At 36.6% G+C, this 20562-nt stretch overlaps 1 protein-coding gene across 5 annotated transcripts in view; it reads right to left on the bottom strand.

The window, feature by feature from the left end:
• Positions 1–20562, bottom strand: part of csnk1g1 (casein kinase 1, gamma 1) — a 61749-nt gene that overhangs the window by 10353 nt on the left and 30834 nt on the right. For 2 of the 5 annotated variants that reach the window (XM_062032398.1, XM_062032406.1), the window contains exons 5-12: positions 18363–18514; positions 15132–15366; positions 14961–15046; positions 10027–10111; positions 9751–9899; positions 9563–9670; positions 7561–7671; positions 206–312 (exon numbers count right to left, since the gene is read on the bottom strand). In XM_062032398.1, coding sequence (XP_061888382.1) covers positions 206–312; positions 7561–7671; positions 9563–9670; positions 9751–9899; positions 10027–10111; positions 14961–15046; positions 15132–15366; positions 18363–18514 — 1033 coding nt within the window. Of the gene's footprint in view, positions 1–205; positions 313–364; positions 696–7560; positions 7672–9562; positions 9671–9750; positions 9900–10026; positions 10112–14960; positions 15047–15131; positions 15367–18362; positions 18515–20562 lie in introns of those variants that run through there. The other 3 variants (XM_062032411.1, XM_062032419.1, XM_062032428.1) reach the window with 2 other exon arrangements.

The raw sequence follows: 20562 nt of genomic DNA, 5'->3' as shown, positions 1-20562 counted from the left end.
CCCAAGGGGCAAACAAATGGGTGTAAAGATGGGCAACCCACACAGTCAAAACAGAAGATACAAGACTAAAATGACGGGAATGACAAAACCCTCAGCATAGCAAAAGGCAGCGAGAGGGAGGCAAAAGAAGGTTGAGAGGAAGAGCAGGAAAGAAGAGGCAGCATAGGGACATGGAGGAGAAGAGGTGCGGCTGCATGACACATACTTGGCCTCGTCCACCACTTCCACCTCTGCTTGGGCTGTAATCGGTGCATTGGAATGAGCTGCTAGTGGATCGTCAACATTCAGCTCCCCGTTGGTTGAACTGACCACCTGTAGCACACACACGCAATGGTCAATTCAAATATATCCGCTTGTTTTCAACAACATAACTCCAAAGTTAACATGAGTGAGCACAGCAGTGACTTTAGTGGGAGACAAAAACGTGGAATTTCTGAGCATGTTACGCTCACTGCACGGATGTGCGCGTCAGTCTCACAATACAAGTTGTTATAATGTTGGATACTTGACATGAACACTGCCAAAGTGTCAAATCATAAGGTGCATGAATTTTGGCGTGAGCTTGCACGCGGTTTTGGATGCCTCTGTTCTCAGGGCTTTGCAGTCTGGCTACGTTGTGACGTCATAGCGAGATGGACGTTCTTATTTCAAGCTCTCAGCCAGAGGGCGAGGAGCTCCTTCCACTCTGCTTCAGGCTATGAAGAAAAACAAATTATAAAAACAACACACATTCCTTAACAATCTTACAAAAACTTAGAATTATCCATAATGTGGGATTCAAGGAGCACACAAATAGCTTATTTTTAATGTCAAAACTAGAGAGGTCCGATAATGGCTTGTTTGCCGATATCCGATACTCCGATATTGTCCAACTCTTAATTACGATTCCGATATCAACCGATACCGATATATACAGTCGTGGAATTAACACATTATTATGCCTAATTTTGTTGTGATGCCCCGCTGGATGCATTAAACAATGTAAAAAGGTTTTCCAAAATAAATCAACTCAAGTTATGGAAAAAAATGCCAACATGGCACTGCCATATTTATTATTGAAGTCACAAAGTGCATTATTTTTTTTAACATGCCTCAAAACAGCAGCTTGGAATTTGGGACTTGCTCTCCCTTAAAGAGCATGAGGAGGTTGAGGTGGGCAGGGTTGGGGCGGGGGTGTATATTGTAGCGTCCCCGAAGAGTTAGTGCTGCAAGGGGTTCTGGGTATTTGTTCTGTTGTGTTTATGTTGTGTTACGGTGCGGATGTTCTCCCGAAATGTGTTTGTCATTCTTGTTTGGTGTGGATTCACAGTGTGGCGCATATTTGTAACAGTGTTAAAGTTGTTTATACGGCGACCGTCAGTGTGACATGTATGGCTGTTGATGAAGTATGCCTTGCATTCACCTGTGTGTGTGAAAAGCCGTAGATATTATGTGACTGGGCCGGCACGCAAAGGAAGTGCCTTTAAGGTTTATTGGCGCTCTGTACTTCTACCTACGTCCGTGTACACAGCGGCGTTTTAAAAAGTCATAAATTTAACTTTTTGAACAGATACCGATAATTTGGAAACCGATACCGATAATTTCCGATATTACATTTTAAAGCATTTATCGGCCGATAATATCTGCAGTCCGATAATATCGGACATCCCTAGTCAAAACTGTTAAAATTTCCTGATTTAGTAGAATATTTGACAGGGCTTATTATTTTTAAAGCAAGAAGTTATCAATTGCCTGCAAATATTCAAAGTTTGTTCATAGAAAGGGATGTGGGGTATAACCTCAGAGGAATGGCAAAATATAAACACGCTTTAGCACTTAGCACCAGGAAAAGTTTTTGTGTCTCAGTCTGTGGGGTGAAAATATGGAACAGCCTGAGTGATGAGCTCAAACACTGTTCAAACAATGCGCATTTTAAGTTATTGTACAAATCTAATATTTTGGTTCGGTATAATGAGGTCTAGGCTTATTTTGAATGTTAGTATGAATGACTTATATGACTTACTTATGATGATATATTGAGAATTGTAAGCACATTGTTCTGGGCAAATTAAGTTATGTGGATCCAGATGAATGTGATAAAATGTGGTTCAGAGGAAACTGGATATTAGTTAAAGTAACTATGCAAAAAAGGGGGGGGGATTCAACAAGTGTATACTTCTTCCCATTACCCTTTTGAGATATGTTTAATTTAATTTACTGTTTTGTGAAATAATATTGCCATTGAGCACAAGATTGTTCACTGGAGATATGTATGTATATTATGTACTACATGTATGAGGTGCAGTTGACTATGACATACTCAAACATCTTGACTTGACATAAAAAAATATACGATAAAGTATTACTTTCATCTAATTGTGGCATGCGCATAACACTGACATGCAGTGACATAAATGCTGGTAAAAGCAGCTATTTCTTTATGCAGGATCTGAATCGGGTGTACCTGATATTGTGACTGAGTGAATCTAAATAATGTCTACGAAAAATGTTTTTGACCATGTCTTGGGAAAAAAAAGCGGTGACAACTTCAAGATATATATTTGAACAGTGTACATTTTCAAAAGATAAATTATGATACTTTTATAAAGAGAGGTGCATGGTTCCATTTGCAATCTGGGAACGCCTCCAGAAACACACATCTTGCAGACGGACGCAAAAAACGAGTTATAAAAGTGACGGTGGAGCAAAATTTACACAGAACTTAAACCAGTGGTTCTGAACCTGGGTTCGATCGAACCCTAGGGTTTCGGTGAGTCAGGCTCAGGGGTTCGGCAGAGGTCAAAACACACCCGACTCATCGTGTAAATAAAAACTCCTCCCTATCTGCGTATTACGGATACGGCAACAGCAGAAGTCAGACTGATTTGCAGGTGTGTAATTTGTTGTGAGTTTATGCACTGTGTTGGTTTTGTTCTTTGAACAAGGTGATGTTCATGCACGGTTCATTTTGTGCACCAGTAATAAAACATGGTAACATTTTAGTATGGAGAACACATTCACCATTAATTAGTTTCTTATTATAATGCAAATTAGTAACATATTGGCTCTTAACTAGTCATTATTAAGTACTTATTAATGCCTTATTCGGCATGGCCTTATTATAACCCTAACCCTAACCAAATAACTCTACATTAAGTCTTTGTTACTTAGAATATGTTCCCCTAGTGTCCAAAAAAAATCTAAATTAAGTCTTTGTTACTTATAATATGTTCCCCATACTAAAGTGTTACCAAAACATATAACTTTGTCTTGAATTTGAAAAAAAACAACATTTTAGTTTTCACTTAAGAAGGGTTTGGTGAATGCGCATATGAAACTGGTGGGGTTCGGTACCTCCAACAAGGTTAAGAACCACTGACTTAAACCAAAGCATATCCAATAGATGTTATCTAGACCACAAGGAAGTGTTTTAAAATATAGTCAAAACCATCATAGGTTGCCTTTAATGGGACGTATGTATAGAGCAGGCGTGATGTTTTAGAAGTAGGCCAAGTTCTGCTTTGTGAAAACAATTTGGTTTGTCACCTATGTGGAGGATATATAGTATTATACCAAACAAATTTTTATATACAGTATATAGAACTATTATACTACAGCGCGAAATACATAATTGCATTTGATTATATGCAGTTGTTTTCTTTTGGTAAAGGACAGCTTGCTTGTGTCAACCCAGTCAGCTGTATTTTGTTACATGGGTATTGCTTTCTGCTTTATCCCTTCTTAACATTATGCAACTCATCCTGTAGTCTGTGTGCAGAGCTGTAGCGATACAGACGGGTGTTTGATGACCAGGAGATGTGGGCCTAATAAAATATCTACAATCGACACTTTTAACATTTTATATTTGGCATACAGCAAAATACTGTAGGTATGAGTGTAAACTGGATGCACGTTAAACACTCAGAACAGTACAAGTTGTATTTAAATTTATCAACACCCTAAAGCTGTATACAGAAAGGCACCACAGGGGTTTTGAAAATTGTACATAGGGTGAAAGACTTCAGCAAAAGAACGACAAGGGATGTTCAAAGAAGAAAAATACACACCAGAATCTCGAGGATAGACGGTCTTGCATTCAGAGTACTAAGACCTGAAATACAACCCCTGCAAAATGTGGAATCATTCATCTGGGAGGATGTTTTTCAGTTGTTTAATTTTGTAAAAAAAAAAAAAAGAAACCAGATAACAGACATGACACTAAACTAGTCAGTTGAAATGGCAACTTCCTGGCTTTAAGAAACACTAAAATAAATCAAGAAAATAAATTGTGGTAGTTAGTTTCCATCTATTTTCTACTGCTTGTCCCTCTTGGGGTCGCAGGGAGTGCTGGAGCCTATCCCAGCTGCATTTGGACAAGTCGCCACCTCACCGCAGGGCGAACACAGATAGACATTATTTTCATATTAAGCAAAGTTAAAATATGGAATCACTCAATTTGGAGAAAGAAAATTATGGAGTTATGCTTTGACAAAAAACACACCACTAGTACCTTGTTGCACCACCTCTGGCTCATTAAAACAGCTTGCAGTCTCTGAGGCATGGCCTTAACAAGTGGCAAACAGCACTTTTTGGTCCAAATTTCTCTCAATGGCTGTTGTCAGATCAGCTTTGCAGGATTAACTTTTGTCAAGGATCCATTTTTTGTTTTTTGTTTTCCAATTGGATTGAGATTTGGACTATTTGTAGGATATGACATTGACCTTAGGAATCTTTATTTGAGGAACGTTTTTGCAGTTTTTGCTCTATGGCAAAATACATTGTCATCTTGAAAATTATGATGGAATAAGAAGAATGTCCAAAATGTCAATGCAAACTTGTGCATTTATGAAATATGTAACGGCAGCCATCTCCCCAGTGTCATGACTTGACATGCAGCCTCACATCATCAATGACTGTGGAAATTAGCATGTTTTCTTCAGGCAGTCTTTCAAAAATCTCATTGGCGTGTCACCAAACAAATCACTCGCCATACAGCTATAGATGATATTTGTCTATTCTTTGTTTATAATGTATATTTTCTGCTGGATCTACTCTATATTTTATGCTGCCCTTTTTTTGTTGCAGCTGTTACATATTCTGTAATATTGTACATGGTAATTGGGATTTGTTATACACTGCATATATATATTATATACTTTATATATAATATGTAAATATTACATATCTGTTATATTTTATATTGCTACTATGGTACATTTTTAGTCTACTTTATACCTGCATTATGCTTTCCATCCTTACCCTTTCCATCTTTTGTAACTGAGCTACTGTGTGGAACAATTTTCCTTGTGGATCAATAAAGTTTGTCTAAGTCTAATGCTTTAAGTTTTCTATCTTGATGCTTTACTGTTTCCATGATCTACCAGTATGCCTGCCTGCCTTTTACAACCTTCACGTTGCTTACACTTGGTCCAGATTTTAGACACAGCTGACTGAACAATCAACATCTTTTGTTACATTGCGTGATGATTTGCCTTCTTAAAAAAGTTAGAAAATCTTCTCCTTTGTTTTAATTGACATCTCTTGTGTTGGAGCCATGATTCATGTCAATCCACTTGGTGAAACAGCTCTCCAAGGTTTGAACACTCCTTTTTAACTACAAACTAATGAACATATTTAATCTCATGCAGGTGTTAGCTTTGAAAATGTTGCACGGTGATTCCATAATTTCCCCTCAAAATTGAGTGATTCCATAATTTTATGATGATATATCTAAAAATTTAACTGTTACTATCACAATTTATACTTTTGATTTCTATTAGTGTTTCTTAAAGCCAGAAAGTTGCCATTTGAAATGCAAATGCTTTGTGTCATGTCTGTTCCATTTTTTTTGCCAAAATAAAACATCCTCTAAGACTAGTGATTGATTCCACGTCTTTTCCGGGGATTGTATGTCCTGAATTGCAGAGTATTTCAGTGCAATGTCATTCAGAGATAGTACAAAAAGCAGAAGTTGTCAGAAGCCACATGGATGACAGCAAAGTGAAAATTGGAAGAATCAGTGGAGTCGACCGCTAATGTTTTCTACGAAAATAAAGGGCAGGGCATATGTTAAATTTTGGTGGAAAATATATTCCATCCATCCATTTTCTACCCTTCGGGGTCTGTCCCACAAATTATTGCAGATATACGATATTATTGTCAGCATTATTTTGACACCAATTTAAGCACTAATGTGATCATAATAACTACAAATATACAATAGTGCAAGCAACCCTTTGAAACGCAATAAACTTTTAGATTTTCATTAGTATTTTTAACAATTGTAATTTAAAAGTCAATTACTTTTTATTACGTTAAATAAGTAATCAAACAAACATAAAATGGACTCTCAATCTCTGTCAGCAAGAAATAAATAGTGAACATCTGGAAGTGCAATTTTTCAGTAGTTGGAAAAACTGAGTTGGGTGGTTTCTTTTGTTGTCTTTTTTTGTAGCCATCAATATCTATCCAAACCCAGCATAGTGGCTCGTTCGTACGTGTCTGACGGTTAATCTTGCTTGTTTGGTTTGAAGCTGAAATATTCCTACAACGGGACATTTGTCTTTACAATCATTCTAATTTTTGTTACCTTGCGGTGCTTCTCACCAGCGAGTCTTTGTCTTTAACAGAAGCTAATATTCCCGCCTACACTCAGACAAAGATTGTGGATAACTGACAAGAGGATTCACTCCCTTCATTTAATCCTACTATTGAATGAGCATGCTCAGGTGCTGCGAACCATGCAAAGAGTGAACCCTCTTGCACCCTGTTTGAAAGCGACAGATGAAGAAAACCAGTACACAAACATGGCAGTTTATTGATGCCGACAAAATTATTGAGTTCATTTTCATTTACCATTTGATTAATCTACTTATCTACACAGACCTTGTTATCAGAAGGTTTTATGTTTTAACATTAAGATTACAGTGACTGACTTAAACAAAAGTCATTTATTTTTGATGGCGACGGTTTGACCCGTAAACAGACATTACCTTTAGAATACGAATGAGTTGTGATGCGCCTTTAAGTTTCCTTTACAACTGAAACTTAAGTTTCTCCTACATGGCCATTAAGTTTTACAGTATCAGGAGCATGCATGAAATCAGGTCATCCTGCCATGCAAGAAGCTTCTCCATCTCATGAGAGATATAGAGATGTAAAGATCTGCAATAAAAATCTGCAGGTATATCATATCATCGTCATCGACTGTGCTGGGGGGCACCATGATGACATGCGGATGGTGGTGTGGGGAAAAATAACATTCTCCAGCCAGAGGTACAAAGGTGTGGGACAGGAACATGGTTATAGATCTGTCTCATACACGTCATTAGCTCTTGTAATTCTAATACATGCAGGTTAAATTGCCAAAACAATATCAGAACAGTTTGTGATCCTTGACCTTGTCAGAGAAAGTGTTTAATCATGGTCTTATGTAAGCTGGTATTAGAAAGAAGTAGGGGACTACATGAAAGTGCTTCTGACTTACATGTCACATGTACACTTGCCTCTAAGGTGTATGAGACAGATCTGACTCCACAGACCTAGAGAGGGTTACTGGCTGATCAGGTGAGGGGTGTATACCTGCACTGAGCCCCCATGCCTGTCCGCTGCCAAGTGGGAAGTCAGATAGGAGGAGTTTGCTTGGCGAGTGGGCTGCACCTCCCATGCTCCTCGTCGATCAGAGACTGCAGTCTGCTCGGGAGTCAGGGACGCCGAGTGATGGGAAGGGGAAGTAGGTTTGGGAGTGCAATGGAAGAGGGAGGGGTGATGGAATAGTTGCATTAAGAAAGATGGGTATTTGAGTGTGCCAGGCCAGGTTCATGCAAAGCACCATGAAAATTGGAGAATAAAAAAAATGGAACGGAATAATAAGAAGTGAAACCAAACAAAGCAAGAGCCAGAGAACTGAACAAGAAACTGTGTGCATGAAATGTGTGACTGACACCAAAATAGGTCAAGTCGTGCATCTGAAGCTGGCCTCCATTTAAGGAATAGACAGTGACAGAAGACTCATACTAAAACAATGTTTGAACTGACCAAATGTTGTCCCAATAACAATTACAGTGGTCAATAGAGGTGGGAATCTTTAGACACCTCACGATTCAATTCAGATTTTTGGGGTGACGATTTAATTCAGAATCTAATCTCGACTTAACTCAAAATTTGTTATTTATCATTTGGTAAATAAATCATAATATAACCTTTACAAAACAGTTTACAAGTTACAAAAAACCCTCTTGGCTGCTGACGTAAAACTTACACGCACACTTATTTACAAAAATCACTGAATGTTAATCAATCTAATAAAAGAAAATAAAGCAACCCCAACCAAATCCCTGCCTTACAATACTTGGGATAGGCATTTACTTAGCAATTGAGACTACATACAAATACAATACTAAGAAAAGTGAATACCAAAAAATTATAAAAGCAACAATAGCAATAATAACAAAAATAATAGTTGTTTAATGTTTTTAATTCCAAAATTTATTCTTGAAAAAAAGGGGGGAGAAACATTTCTTTTCTACGTTCATTTTAGAATCACAATAAATAAAGATAGCGATTTAAATGAAAATCAATTTTGTGAATATTACTAGTGGTTAACTCAATAATATGACAACCATTTCAATTGAAAACCCTGTAAATATTACTATCATATGAAAAAACAAAAAAACGCAACTAAATTAAAAGATTACTTATGTCCGGACCGAGCTATCTGGCAGAGAAAATTATGCTGGTTTATCCATTTCATTGTGGTCACCCTTAAGTTTTTTAAAGATAATTTACAGGTAAAACTCAAAACATTTTATTATATTGCAAAGGTTCATGTATTCCAGCAAATAGATTCACAAGGTGAAACTAATATATGACATAAGCTCATAACATGCAACTCAAGATATTTCAAGCTTTCTTTTGATATAATTTAGATAATTATGGTTTACAGTTTATAAAAATTTAGGAAAATTGTGGGTTTTCAAAAACTGTAAGCCATGATAATCAAAATTATAAAGGCTTGATGTCTCTTACTTTGCATGTAATGAGTTTATATCACATATTAGTTTCACATTTGAAGTTAAATTGTTGACATGAATGGACTTTTGCATGAAATTGCTTTGGTTTCTGTACAAGTCAGTTTTCGTCTGACCTTTTTAATGAAAACTGAGGTACCACTGCGTTTTGTCTACACCTATCGTGATGGTAATTCCATCAAAATTCAAGGTCTCATAGCATTTAAGGGAAAAAAGTATGCTTCCAAATCATTTTGTTGGTTGAGTGGCTTGCGATAAGGGCATTGTACAAAGTCTCTGGCATCACCCAATTTAGTGACCTGCACAGTGTTTGCCTAAAAACTCTAATAATTGTTAATTTCAAGACCTGTAGTTGGCAAGTAAGTTTGTGTGTTAATCATGTCATACTCAACATAAGGGTAAACAATTATTTTACAAATATCAGGGACTTTGTTCAAGATAAAATTAGATGGTTACGTCATGATTTAACCTACATTTTCTGATTAGAGGATACTGCTATCGTAAAGGCATAAACCAACCTGACACATACAATGGAAATACAAAACGTTTCCTACCTGATTTCTTATGGGTGGGTGAGCTGAGGTCCGGTCTCTGTGAGGATGGCTTTCTCTTGTGACTGCAGACGCCCCAGAGTCTATATGGACGGATCCCACCGGTGTGGGCTGCAAGGAACACCAACAACTCACAAAAACTTGTGCAAAACCTAATATTACTTCGTTAACATTTGATATGTGCTACTTACAATCTGCCTGCCAACCCAGTCGTACGTGTAGTCAAAGGTGTAACCTTTGCGCTCAAACAGTTCAGTGAATAAAGTCCTTAAATATTCATAGTCCGGCTTTTCAAAAAAATCCAGTCGTCTTACATAACGCAGGTAAGTGGCCATCTCCTCTGAAAGAAACAATACAAAATGGTTTGAATTCAGCTTATGATTGTGGTGACTTATCTGTAAAACACCAGACTGCAATTGCCCTGATACAGTCAAAGAGTTACAGCACTGGAAGATGAATCAGAATACCTGGGAAGTTCTCACACAACACCTCGATGGGAGTGTTTCTTTTGGTATCTCCAATCTTCTGGTATCTTTCTTTTAGTGTATCAGCCTGCAGGAGATCCAATGCAGGTATAAAACAAGTACAAACAACCTTTAATGCCCACTGTAGGTATATCTGGACTGGATGTGATGATTTTTTACATTTTGTCGAAACTGCAGTTGAGTTCTGTATACTTTATTATCACTTAGTGGTAATCAGAAACAATTGAAGTTGTACATTGTGTAAATTATTCTACTTTTGAAAAATAACAGTATCAGGAGCATGCAAAAATCCTTAAGAATGACAATCATGCCAATGAGGAGTGTATGAAAACTTTTAATCATAATTAGAAGAACAGTATGTCACAAAAGTGAATACACATTTCAGCCACCATTTTAATTACAGTATATTGTATGTTCAAGGGACAATACTATAAGAATTTAATTAGAATATTCTTTACAGTAGTCAGAGTTGTGTTGTTGACAGCTATTCATATAATAATGGCTGTAAGTATCAATATTATTATTTTTTAACCTGTCCTGTCCAGCTATGTGGGGAAAATAATATTGTTGTTTATTGATTCCCATATCTGCTGTATAGATATACTTTACAAATGGAGAGGTCCAAGATAATACTCCTGTTGCATTATTTGTATTTAACTTGGATAAATGTTGGGACATATTTGGTGTTTCGCACAACCAGACCGGATCAGTAAAGGAAAGGAAGAATAACAAGACAGTGGGGTGAATTGTGGGGACAAGGAGGATGAGACAGAGAGAAACAATAAAAACAACATCAGCAGAATCATCAGAAACTGTATCTACAAATATATATTTTTTTTTCTACCAATGATTGTCACACACACACTACATGTCGTGACAATATGGTATTTGTATTCAGATTAACAAATGAATAATTACTACACTATAATCATAATACTAATAATAGTGATACCATTTAATAAGACTGATAATATTAACTTCATAATCATTACTATCACTTCAAATGTATAATATATTTATATAATGTCAACAACTGCAGCATCTTGAATACATTAGTAAATTATGGGGAAAAAAGAGAGAGAAACATATTTATTTATGCAATAAGATGATAATGATAGAATGAGTCATGCTTAGTGGTGTGCCATGTTGTAGGTGACGTGTCTTTGTAGTGTGTAAGTTTGTACTTATGTATGAATCTGTGTTTGCTAATGTGTGTATGTGGGAATGTATGCATGTGTAAGTATGTTTTTTTTGTCAGAGTATGTGTAGAAGGTATTATTTTCAAAGGAGAGTAAATGTACTGGTATGTTTATTTCCAGGCTGGACACAGACCACTCTAGAGCAGTGCTTCTCTATTATTTTCTGTTACACGCCCCAAAGGAAGAGGAAAAAACATTTTGTGCCACCACACTGTCTGTCGCAACTATTAACATTTTGTGTCTATATAATTTTTATAGTATTTACACATCAGCATAACATTGTATCGTTATTTAACTTTTAACAAAAAAATAAATAAATAAAATCAACTTACAGCAAAAAATAACTTAAACATTGTTTTTTAGTCCGCAACAGAAAAGATTTTAAGTCAATAAATTTTCCTGAAAATTATTACTTTTTTAAACATCCTTATTTAAACAATAAACAGTTTTTGACCGAGTTAAACCATTTGACACCAAAAATAAAATTAAATAAACTCAATAAATAATACATTCAAATTGATTCGCAACATTAACTCAGGAGCACAATATATAAAATAGTTTAACCCAGTGTTTGTCAACCATAGGGCCCATTGTTGGGGTGTGAGTGCCCGCCAGAGTGTCACCAAAAAGATCTGTTTCTCAGCTGTGGTCTGTATGGGCCGCAGCAGTACTCAGTTGTAATACACTTTTCCACCATTTGTGGCAGTAACTACAATATCGAATCCAGAATCGTGCATAGAGAAGAGCGCGGCCAACTAAACAAAAGGCGCCATCTTTGTGTTTGACTTTCTCTTCTGCTCTTACCAAGTAGCATTACTTTAGTTTTACTGAGATTCAAAGATAGTCTGTTTTTGTCAAACAGTCTCTTTAATTTGTTCATTTCTTCGGTTATTATTTGTATTAGCTTCTGTATGTTCTCTCCTGAACATAACGCAGACTTTGTGTCGTGTTTTACCTTGCACAAGACACTGTAGTGTTGACGGCAAACCTTCACTTCCCATATTTGTCTCCTTTCCAAATTGTGGGGAAAGAGATGTAAAAGCTTTCCACATTTATCGCGGGTGGAGCAGCCTCATGCTGCACAACAGGGCATTTTACACGCCAAAAAACTAACAAGAAAGCGGCGCAGACACATTTTATCACCCAAAGTTAGTAGCAGTCATGGCGCTCTGTAGACAATGACTAAACTGCGTGAGTGCCTTTTGACCAGTCATTGAGACCGCCTGAAACCGGGTTGGCCATACTCTTTATACACGACTCTGTATCAAACAAACCGAAGAAGTCTGGAGCTAAAGTCTTTGAGACTTCTGTACTTTCAGTTGTATTTCAATCAATCAATCAATCAATCAATCAATCATCCATCCATCCATTTTATACCGCTTATTCCCTTCGGGGTCGCGGGGGGCGCTGGAGCCTATCTCAGCTACAATCGGGCGGAAGGCGGGGTACACCCTGGACAAGTCGCCACCTCATTGCAGGGCCAACACAGGTAGACAGACAACATTCACACTCACATTCACACACTATATATATATGAGTGTTTTATATCTATTGATAATTATTATTTTTTATAACCTATCGAAATAAGGATGGGAAGTTAGTGGGAAGTTAGCAACTTAAATAAAGTTGTGATTGCTCACAGTTGACGGAATCTCACACACTCAACCCTGGGGAAGACCTTCTGTAAAAGCTAGGCGCAAGGGGCATTTGGTCTCCCAGCTTGGGTTTTTTTCTTTTGCCCCTCTGCACATTGTAGAAATAGAATTGAACAACAAAAAAACACAAAAAGGCGAGAAATGAAGCTAAATGCATAAAGTGAAAAACAGAAATGTTATTTACAGTAACTAGGGCTGCACAATTATGGCCAAAATAATAATTACAATTAATTTTTTCTCAATATTGAAATCTCAATTATCAATAACGTTTATACTTTGTATGAAAAATATATATATATATTTTATTTTGTTACATTTTATTAAGCATTTCTTACATATTCCTTTTTGTACCTTCATTTCAAGAGGTTAAGTGTTCAGTGATTTTAGAATTTTGTTTACATTGTCTAAGTGTTTTGCATGGTTATGTTGACATTTCTTATCTGCCTTGATAGCTGAGGGGATTATAATCAGAGGAAAGGTACATTTAAAACAAATGTTTACATTTAATATATATCAATCAATCAATTGAGCCCTAAATCACAAGTGTCTCAAAGGGCTGCACAAGCCACAACGACATCCGCTGTACAGAGTCCACATAAAACCAATTTCAATTTTATTGACAATTTATTTAACAAACATACAGTATATATTGTTACTATTACTCTTTTTGTTAGAATTTTATTTAGCACTGTGTAAATGTATTTTTCATCAGTTTTTATGAGTCCTTTCTCTTGCAATATATTTGATCAGTATGTATTTTTGTAATCAGCCTGACCTAAACCTTGATAATAACCTTTCTAATTAACAGTTGAGAAGGATATAACTTGTCAAATGATATGAAAACATGTAAGTACCGGTAAGTTAGATATAATTATGAAATATGATTACAATCAAGAGTGAGATTACACATTCAGTGTTAAATATTTGAGTGGGCTCTGGCACCTACGTAGTGGAAAGGTTAGGCCCTGAGTTCACAAAGGTTACGAACCCCAGCTTTAACCTACAAAACAAAAATGAATACAACAATTTGTGCGGATTTTTTTAATCATAAATCAAAATGAGGAAGTCAAGATTAATGTGCGCAGTTTTTGGAAGTGGGGTTTGAAGCATGATACTGATAAAGCAAGTTCCTCGCCTTCCCCCCCCGAGGTGGGCTAACCTTGCTATTTGAGAAAGATTACTCAAGAGGAATAGAACAATTAACATATTTAACCTAAAAGACGGTATTTTGGTTTGGAACATTTAAGTTAGTTTATGTAATAGTAAGTCACGGAAGCTGCCCAATCACATCCTTACTGTATGCTTACTTTCTGCCAAAAAAGTTATTCCATTGACGAAACGATACTAGTGTAATTGTTTCCCCCCGCCCCCACTTTTGGTCCAGAGTACCGAATCACAAGTGTGAACGCAGCCTTAAAGATTAGGCAAGTTAGCAAACAACAGGAGTAGTTCCGATGGTAATTTTATTTTAGGTGTTTTTTTAGATGTATCTTACTGTCTTTGTTTATTTTTGTGCCTTTTATTATGTATTTTATTTATTCTTCTGAACAGCATTTTGGTCCACTCTTTTTGTGCTCTACAAATAAAGTTGGATAATGAAAATAATGGTGATCCAAAGACATGCACCTGGGGATAGGTTGATTGGCAACACTAAATTGGCCCTAGTGTGTGAATGTGAGTGTGAATGTTGTCTGTCTGTCTGTGTTGGCCCTGCGATGAGGTGGCGACTTGTCCAGGGTGTACCACGCCTTCCGCCCGATTGTAGCTGAGATAGGCTCCAGCGCCCCCCGCGACCCCGAAGGGAATAAGCGGTAGAAAATGGATGGATGGGTGATCAATGAGGCAGAGTCACCAAACACCTGTCAAGCAGCTAATTACAGCAAATACATTTTATTGTAATCTACAGGTTATATGTATTTAATTGATATAGAACCCATGCTTTACAAAATATATATATTTTGGGTCCGTACAGTTATAAAGTGGTTGCTGATGTGAGCAGTTGCACTCTTGTGAGCCACTGTTGGCTCTCTTGGTCTTGGACATGGTTTAAAAGTTGTCCTACCTTCAGTCCTTGCCATGGCAAACTCCCCCGAAGGAAATACATGAACATGTGACCTAAGGCCTCCAGGTCATCTCGTCGGCTTTGCTCTATATCAAAACATTTCATACTCCGTTAAGGAAAACTAACTTCCATAAAACACCTTATATAATTTCATAGCGTGTCATAGCGTACCTTTGCCCAAATGTGTGTTGATGGACATGTAACGGGCAGTACCAGTCAAGCTCTTATGCTCCCGGTATGGAATGTGTTTTTTGGTCTCAGGGTCGATGTACTCTTTGGCCAGGCCAAAGTCAATGATGTGGATGATGTGCTCCTTTTTATTTCCTTGCCGTCCGATGAGAAAGTTTTCCGGTTTCACATCTCTATAGATGAGGTTTTTAGAATGCACATACTCCATCCGAGATATCTGTTGCGAAAGGATACATGTCAGAAAAGGTAGCAACAGAGAGGGAAAACAAACAATAGAAAACTACCTACATATCTAACTAAGCTGGGATGGCAGGTACTGACTTTTTGATGAGAAGGGGTTAAGCTTACATCCCTCCACAGAAAAAAAAGGTAAAAATTGAAGGAGGTTGCTGGAGAGATGCTAGTGTTCTTCCTGTGTCACTCAAGCAAAGTATTTATTTTGTCAAATTTGACGTGTTAAGCTATTAAAATGTTTTGTTGGGTTGATTTATTGTAAGCTACTAAACATGTTTAAACTTTGCAAGTAAATAGAATTTCCAGTGATTATTGACAAAGAGCCTTGCAAACAGACTGTATTACAGTCACAAATTACATTGATCTCCAAAATACTCAACAAAATTAAAGTAAAGACGTGTAATTTAATCAATGCGATCGGGCTTCTACACGCAATGCAGAGAGAAGATGAGGAAGTGTTCACAGGTGACCATAGAGACAGAAATCGCATGCTGTCTTGTAAATAAGATAACACTATTTAGCTTGTCTAACAAAATAACATAATACAGACTTGTTCTTTCATAAAGGTACACAATTATTTTAGTTGTGATCTGGCACTGTATAAAAACAATTACAATTACATCAAATTACCTTCTTGGGGGTAGGGTGCATGTTAACATAAAGGCTTGTCTTCAGGCCTGTATCTGTGCCAACCAGCACAAAACCCCAAGACACTTTGAGAAAAGCAATATGTGCCGATTGAAATCTCTGAATATTCTAAAATCTCAGCAAAGCAGGTTTTACAGATTGAAAAAGATAAACATTACTGGAGAAAAGATGTCTGTGTATTTGATGATGAATAATATTTATGAGATTTTAATACAGTAGTAAAGCCTTTTGAAAAAAGTGGTTTCTCCCAACACTGGAAGCATGATAGGAATAAGAGCAATGACCTCCATCTCTCAGGGAAGTAGTGGGAGTGACAGGACTCCTAATAAAATTGAGGGAATACATATGACTGACCTCCCAAGTGCATTTAATAGTTTTTATTCTCAGTTTGAAAAGAATGACTTTTCTGATAATATTTCACTCCTCAAAGAGTATTATCTCTAATCCAAACATTATTATTGAGCAGGAGCATGTAAGAGGTCTTTTAAAACGGGTCAAAATAAGGAAGGTCCCTGGTTCAGACCTTATTTGTGAGCGCACTCTCCAATATTGTGCTGACCAACTTTGCAGTGTCCTCCATCTTATATTTCAAATGTCACTGAACTGTAACCAGATTCCTGGCATCTGGAAATCTTCTACTGTGATTCCCATCCCCAAAACATCTATGCCTAAACAATTTAATGATTTGAGACCAGTTGCATTACCATCACTAATATTGAAAATCTTTGAGAAAATTGTTAAAGGCTTGGTCATGTCTTCTATAGAGGGACTTGATCCACTACAATTTGCCTATCAGGCAGGAAGAGGTGTAGATGACGCAAAGCTTTTTATACTCAACAACCACTACAAACACTTAGAGAAGCCACAAGCCAGAGCCAGACTCCTATTCGCTGATTTTTCTTCAGCATTTAACACAATGCAGCCACATCTCTTAACAGAGGCTTGTGTCTAAATTTGAATTGTCTCACTAGCTTGTGTTATGGATTTTAGACTTTTTAACTGGCAGAGAGCAAAGAGCCTCTGTAAACAGCTGTCTCTCTGACTTTGTAACCATCTCCACGGGTTTACCGCACGGATGTGTCCTTTCACCCTTACTTTTTATAATGTATACTGATTAATGCATGAGTAGGCAGGTGGATAGCCATCTCATTAAATTATCTGATAACACTGCACTGCTGTCCCTCCTCTAAGGTTCACAGTCATAGCATGAGCAACCTAACTGCTTTTATCTCCTGGTTGGACTGTAACTTTTTGTTTTTGGATTAAAAAAATAAAACTTAAGAATAAATTATTGATTTTAGACTTAAGGGAATTTCTACTGAGTGCATAATACACAACAAAAAAGTTGACATTGTTTCATCATACAAATACTTGGGGACCTTTTAATAACGACCAGCTCATTTTGATGTGAACACAGATTTTATAGTGAAGCGAGGACAACAGAGAATTCATCTTCTCAAGGAATCTAAATTATTTCTCTTTCAGGCCTGTTATACTCCAACATTACTAGAGTAAAACTAAGAGACTTAAATTTATTCAGCATCCAGCAAATACTCCGAAAAGCAGAGAGTGTTTTAGCCTCCCCGAGCCACGTCCTTGTGATTGAATTCTGTCTGTTGCCTTCAGTGTGCCGGTATGCCCTTCCTATGTGTAAAACAAATCGCTTCTCCAAATCTCTTAAATTTTTCAGAGGGTTCTTTTTATTTTTTCTTACCTTTTTTTTAATCCTTAAAAGCAATGTAGTTGCAGATCTCTACTTTTACAGTAGGCTATCACTAGCTTTTATATTAAACATTTTAAGCTCTATGTTGTTGTCTGACGTGTGTATTGTTGTATTGTCTAAGTAGTTATATACAGAGTTATTAGTAGGCTATACAAACCACAACAACTTGCTGCTCAAAATGATGATTAATAAAGTTGTTTGAAATTAATTGAATAAACAATGTTATATTTTACACTACATCTGAATAAAGTTGCAGATGGTGGATTTTCCTAAAGTTTATTAAACATGTTTTCAATATTTGCAACTCCACTGAAATCAATTATTGTCTGTTAAGTGGATACCAAAATAAATAGATTAATTCAAAATGAAGAGATAATGATCATGACTCCACAAAAAAAAACATCATTTTTAAAATCAAATGAACTTGTAACGACAATAAATGCTAAATCAAACAAATGTCCATTATTTAGAGATACAATTTAATAGAGCAGTCTTTCAATGTGTTGAATGCAGTATCAGAGTCCAACAGGGTTAAATGCACCAACCGAGTGTAAAAAATGGGACTATTTCGGTAATAATTAACAATGGCCTCCTTGTGAACGACTTACCAACTGGATTGCAATCATTAGGACAGTCTTCAATGAAAAGGTCCTGTCGCAGAGGTCAAATAGGTCCTCCAGACTTGGGCCTAACAGTTCCAGAACCATGGCATTGTATTTACCACAGGGCCCAAAGTAAAAAACCTGCGGCACACCTTCAGCTGGAACACAAACAAATATTCAGAATACGAAAAGACAACTGTCAACATAACCTCAATCTTGCATTAGTTGAATCCAAATGTTTACAGGGGCAACGGATCACTGGTTAGGACAAAATTCCGTTGTGAAAACGAAACAGTGCTTTTTCCATGCCTCTGTAATGCTCTGTACTGTGGCAGCTAAGATACTGTAGCAATATGGTTTATTACTGCTGCCTTCTTTGACTAATGTTATTTATATAGTTGGGTTCAAGGAAAACCACTGGAAGACACTGAGCAGAGAACAACACTTGAGAAACTGTACCAAACTAAAATAAAACCTGCAAATGCAACTTTAACACTCTTGTCGTACAAAAGTGGGCTTTCTACAACCCCAAACTAAAATCATGTATGATGTTAATAGGTTCTAAAACTATTTCATCATAAAAAAGAGCAGTCATGGCAAGTTAATGTGCGTCCAAAAAATGAATTAGAAAGTACTTTTATTTATTTATTTATAAATAAATACCGGTACATATCATAGGCGAAAGTGATGCGAGCCAAGAGTTAATTGGACACATTAGATCATTTAAAAAAACTAACACGAAGGATAATAACCATTTAGAGTACAATTATTATTATAAGTTCCAATTCCAAATCAATTCATCATTTTTAAAAATCTAAAAAAAATACACCAAGAATAACTTTTATAAATAGCATTTTTTAAAGCTAATCCTGCACTTATTTGCTGCATGTATACGTCCTACGTCAGCAGCAGAGAGGAGCTATAGTAAGTGGCTTTGAAAAGTTTTTTATAAATTTTTATACCAAATATGCAGCAAAATATGTTTGAATCAAGAATCGTGTTGAATTGTGAATCGATTCTTAATTGAATCGTCACCCCAAAAATCTGTATCGAATCGTGAGTTGTTGTGATTCACATCCCTTTTAAACTCGCCACTATACAATGCAAATAAATCACCTGTTAAATACTGCTGGATGTCATATTTGGACTTTTAAGTTAAAAAATGTTGTCATTATGAAGGCCACAGTTCTAAGAAACAGTGCCAGCAGTGTGTTATTTAAAATGTTTAGAAGCAAATAAGAGGTTTAATATTACAAGTGTGCTGTAATATTGCTGGAATGAACCCTACTTCCTGTGGTGTCCTCTACCAATTAATTTTGCCTTTAAAAAGTTTAACAGGTCTGAAAATGTTTGTCTTTATTTTCCTCAAGCTGTAGCGACCCTCCTAAAGTATTCTGGCACCTCCACAATTGTGGAATGAACGTTGGCATACTCCATGCTCATGCCAGCATAAGGACAAGTAGGAGTCATGCTGTGCTCCATCCTGTGTTTCCGGAGATCATAATCCTGTTCTGTGGGTTGCTAATTGTACTACAGGCACCTCGTGTCTGTGGGAGGCCTACAATTTGCTGGTTAGGAGATATTGTAAATAAGTGGCTATATGGTTATTCAACATAAAACACCTGACTTTTTAAATACCCCAAAAAAACAAAAAACTAAGGACCGCAGAATGAACATTGTCTACAACAAAAAAATCTTATGCATCATATATTTATTAGACATTATATGAGTACACTAACATAAAAACCTTTTGAAGTTTGTCATTTTTACAGTCATTTAGAGATTACTTATGGTTTCTGCAGGCTTTCTTGCTTTGCTTGGTACATTTAAGTCTCTAAATGGAGCAGAGAGAAAGTGTTAGTGTGTTTCTCACAGCATATGAGACCAAGGCGCCTACAGAACGACAAAAGTAATAGATATGTGGAGATCAAATTATGTTATCTATTTCTTACATGTAGCCAATATGACGTGTGTGAAAGCCGGGGTGTTTGAAATTGTGTGCTTGCAGCTGGTGTAATGTTTCATTCCTGCAAATATCCCAACACAATAGTGTCCATCTGACCTTCAACAAAACCTACTGATGTTCTCAAACATTGCATCAACTGTGAAGCCGCTGTAAAACTACTTTTGCTAGGTTGTGTAAAAAGAAATAGCCCTCGTGTTTGAAAAGGCAACACACACAATCACTAACTGAATAATACTCATT

Source organism: Entelurus aequoreus, linkage group LG02, assembly GCF_033978785.1.
Source record: "Entelurus aequoreus isolate RoL-2023_Sb linkage group LG02, RoL_Eaeq_v1.1, whole genome shotgun sequence".
In the NCBI taxonomy this organism is placed as follows: domain Eukaryota; kingdom Metazoa; phylum Chordata; class Actinopteri; order Syngnathiformes; family Syngnathidae; genus Entelurus; species Entelurus aequoreus.
This window is presented reverse-complemented; position numbering and strand designations above follow the sequence as displayed.